The sequence below is a fragment of the Hippocampus comes genome, unplaced genomic scaffold, assembly GCF_001891065.2.
Source record: "Hippocampus comes isolate QL1 unplaced genomic scaffold, H_comes_QL1_v1.1 scaffold147, whole genome shotgun sequence".
In the NCBI taxonomy this organism is placed as follows: Eukaryota; Metazoa; Chordata; class Actinopteri; order Syngnathiformes; family Syngnathidae; genus Hippocampus; species Hippocampus comes.
The window spans coordinates 813,896-818,218 of NW_017805009.1; the positions used below are offsets into that span (position 1 = coordinate 813,896).

General features: G+C 39.0%; 1 protein-coding gene across 6 annotated transcripts in view; it reads left to right on the forward strand.

The window, feature by feature from the left end:
- pbx3b (pre-B-cell leukemia homeobox 3b) overlaps nt 1-4,323 on the forward strand; it is an 85,099-nt gene that overhangs the window by 47,953 nt on the left and 32,823 nt on the right. For all 6 annotated transcript variants that reach the window (XM_019862869.1, XM_019862871.1, XM_019862872.1 and 3 more), the window contains 2 exons: nt 1,219-1,260; nt 3,846-4,036. In XM_019862869.1, the coding sequence (XP_019718428.1) occupies nt 1,219-1,260; nt 3,846-4,036 (233 nt within the window). The remainder of the gene's footprint in view (nt 1-1,218; nt 1,261-3,845; nt 4,037-4,323) is intronic.

The window sequence follows — 4,323 nt, forward strand, 5'->3', positions numbered from 1 at the left end:
GAGATTATTGAATTGAAACAACTCTGGCAATCAGAATGTTTGAGTAGCCTCTCGTTGTACCTGCCAACCATAGAATCACATTTTATCAACTGAAAGGATGTTATGCTCACCCAGTGTGTTGTTTTGTTTTTATCATATAAAGCCTGGCATCAAAGCTGCATTGCCAGTGGGTCCAGTCGTGCATGCGTGCTATCTACTGGGTGATTACAACTTGCCGACAGACTGGTGAGACAGACAACAGCAGGGTCTGATCGCATGACCAGAATTAATGAATGAACACTTCACATAAAATGTATTGGGGTCTCTTTGTCCTACTAAGAAAAAAAAAATAATGCTACAAAATTAGGACTGCACATTCAGATCTTAATAGCAAACAACAACACCAACACCAACAAAGTAGAAAAACAAGTAGGTATAATGCAGAGTTCTTGACATACACTGTGTCAAAAAATGAGACACTGGAGATATAGATAGTTTTCTGTTTAGGATCTCTTCACAAAGTAGGAGTGCCACTTCACAATTGAGCATTTGTCAGTTTATGGATGTTGCTGTCATGTCAACCTCACCGTACACAGTGTGCACTGCCGTGTGTAAATAAAAGAACAGGCTTAGACATGGGCGACAGCAACACGCCGCATTCTCAGAAAGTGCTGACGACATACCTGCGGGGGGAAAACATCACACTGGGGCTGACTGTGTAGACGTAATACTTTTAATTGTTCTCAACAGCTATGTCAAGTTTCATCGGCTTCAAATGAAAAATACAGTATATTGTACAAACATGTCCCTATGTATACAGGTGTTGTAATTGTTTTTCCAACTTGGGCTCATTCTGGCGGAACAGCCTATCAAAAAAAAAATAATAATAATACGGTCATCGTCCCAGTTATAATTTTTATACAAAATAGACGTGTTACCCATAGTTTGGTTCGATTATTTAAATTGCAGCTCTCAGTAGGGTACCTAAAGAAGTGTCTGTCATTTGTATGTCACCGCATTGCTTCATCCAAGGCCCTCTCTCCCTTGTCTGTGTGCTGCTGCAGGTCTCAGCATTCGGGGCGCCCAGGAGGAAGACCCTCCAGACCCCCAGCTCATGCGTTTAGACAACATGCTGCTGGCAGAGGGTGTGGCCGGACCAGAAAAGGGTGGCGGATCCGCAGCCGCCGCAGCTGCAGCCGCCGGCCCGGGCGGGCCGACTACAGGGCCAAGCTCACCCAGATCAGACAGATCTATCACACAGAGCTAGAGAAATATGAACAGGTAAGGATGGTTTCTATTGTGTCGAGGTTAAGATCTCCCCGGTATCAAGATGACGGTATCTACTGTTTTGCAAAAAACAGTGCTGTTTTTTTTTTTGTGTTTTTTTTGTTTTTTTTGAGTTATACATTTTACTCTCCATTTAAATGAGAGCAAATTCTGTTCTGTTTTCTAAACCAAATTAAAGTCTTAAAAAAAATGACATCAAGAGTTCAATTATCAAATAAATCCAACTATGCTCCCAACTGAGAATTTTAAGACGGCCCTTTTCTGTCTAAGCATGACTGCCCCGGTGGACAAAGCAAGTCTCATGAAGGTATGCTTGAAGGAGCTTGGCAAGGAAGAACTTTAACCGCAAGTCAAACACTGCACGCCCGCCTCAAAGCAGAAAGGTTGGCGCAAACTAGGAGCTAGCTTGATTTCTTAACAGTTCACGTGACCTAGGTGCTGAGACAGGATCCGGATTCGGATGCTGTCCAGTTGCCTCCCACAGTATAAACTTTAAAGTCGTATTTAATATTGTGAAAATTGGCAGTTACTCTATAGTTGTGTACTTAAAAAAATGAAAAATGTTTGCAAAAAAAAATCCTACAACATAGATTTAGTAGTAATTGTAGATTTGTTTTCAGATGTCAGACTTTGATGTGGTTGCAGTGGCACACGCCAAAACAATTTAGAATGTTCTGGGCTGAAAAGCCATTATATCTGAAAATAAATCTCAGGTTAAAAAAAAAAAAAAAAAAAAAAAAAAAATCAGGTTCGAAATTTGTCTGCTTTGAATACTTCATTCAGCCTGCTGACATCAGCAACAGAACGACCACAGCACATTAGTTGCTTGGTTGCTTCCTTAATCATGTTATTTTCTTGTGTTAAGAATTTATCAGAACAAAACAACATGGGATTTGCTGCAATCATTGCAAGTATTTTGACTTGAATATTTTTTGTCCGATTTGGGGTGAGGCTAGGGGGTGGGGATAACGGGGGATACTTCTCTGCCTGTGCATACAATTTTTGTTGGCTAATAATGTTAAGCATATCATCTATCCATCCATTGTCTGATCCTCTCAGTTTTAAAGTAATCATGGACAAGTAGGTTCAAAATGTGTGCGCTTGAATTCTTCAGCCTGCTGACATCAGCAACACAATGACCATAGCACATTAGTTGCTTCCTTAATCATGTTATTTTCGTGTGAAATGTTAAGAATTAATCAGAACAAAACAACATGGGATTTGTTGCAATCATTGCAATGATTCTGACTTGAAGGTTTTTTTGTCGGGGTATACTTCTCTGCCTGTGCATACAATTTTTGTTCGCTAATAATGTTATGCATATCATCTATCCATCCATTATCTGATCCTCTCAGTTTTAAAGTAATCATGGACAAGGGTGACAAAAACGTGCCAAAAAAGTGATCAAAAGAATATTTTTGCATTCATTTTTTTCCAAATAGTCTGCAGTTCTGTCGATGATGCCACACCAAGACATATTGATTTTGGAGGCGTAAAAGTGCTGTTCCCAGGGTAATTAGCAATTAGTAATTAAACAGATTGATATTATTGGGAATGACTTCCAGTTTAATTTTCTTGAGCAAAAAACAGGACTGTTTCGTGAAATCTTGGCCATCTGGACACTAAAGGTCTTTAAATGCATCACAAAATTAATTAGCAAGTACTAGGCTAAGAGATGACAAAAGTGATCAAAAGAGTATTTTTGCATTCATTTTTTCCAAAGAGTCTACAGTTCTGTCAATGATGCCACACCAAGACATATTGATTTTGGAGGCGTAAAAGTGCCGTTCCCAGGGTAATTAGCAATTAGTAATTAAACAGATTGATATTATTGGGAATGACTTCCAGTTTAATTTTCTTGAGCAAAAAACAGGACTGTTTCGTGAAATCTTGGCCATCTGGACACTAAAGGTCTTTAAATGCATCACAAAATTAATTAGCAAGTACTAGGCTAAGACATGCTTTTTCAAGAAACAGAAAATGTAATACAGTAGATGTAACTGTAAGCGAACTTTGTCCAGTAAAAATATGATTATCTCACCTGGCGCTTTGATCCTTCCATTAAACACATTATGGATAGAAAAAAAAAACAACAACAACTTGAAGCTGTTGCAGTAATGCTTCATCTAGCCAGAGAGTAAATTAGAGTTAATTTACTCACGGTGAATGGAGGTGGGTTTTCAGGGGCATGCACCACTTTGTCTGGAGTGCATGCATCTTTCGTAGGGGTATTTCCAGGTTTTAATTATCTAAATGTAAATACTTAACAAATTTTACTCCGAGTAATGAGCTAAAGTGTGCACTACATAAATGGGTCATTCTAATTAATCATGTATGAATTACCGATTTAACGGAAAGCTGTTGAAATTCACTATGCATTAGGCCAAAGCCAAATTGCAAATTGGCATTTATAGTTATACATGACTTCACCTATTATGTCAAAGTGACTCATTTCCGATATGTAAAAAGTGTACAATTGCCGAGGATCAATCAAATGACTTTTTGGAGGTCCAAAGCGCTTATGAGTGTGATATGAACAAAACGAAATGGCTTCTTTTGTCTGTGTTTCTACTCGACAGGCGTGTAACGAATTCACTACCCACGTGATGAACCTGCTGCGGGAACAGTCTCGTACGCGGCCCATCTCGCCCAAAGAGATTGAGCGCATGGTGGGAATCATCCACCGTAAGTTCAGCTCCATCCAAATGCAACTGAAACAGAGCACCTGCGAGGCTGTCATGATCCTGCGTTCCAGATTCCTTGATGCCAGGTCAGTGCATGTTATTCACAAGCTTATTGTTTTGCCTTGACCCATATGGCCCAAACCATGAAAAGAAAAAAATAGAAGAAGATCCTTCCAAAAGTTTAGAACGATGATTACTTTTTAACTCAACTACTGTCCAGAAAAAAAAAAAAAATGCATTATTGGCTCATGCTCTCTGTGGTTGCAGTGGCACACGCCAAAACAATTTAGAATGTTCTGGGCTGAAAAGCCATTATATCTGAAAATAAATCTCAGGTTAAAAAAAAAAAAAAAAAAAAAAAAAAAAAAACACC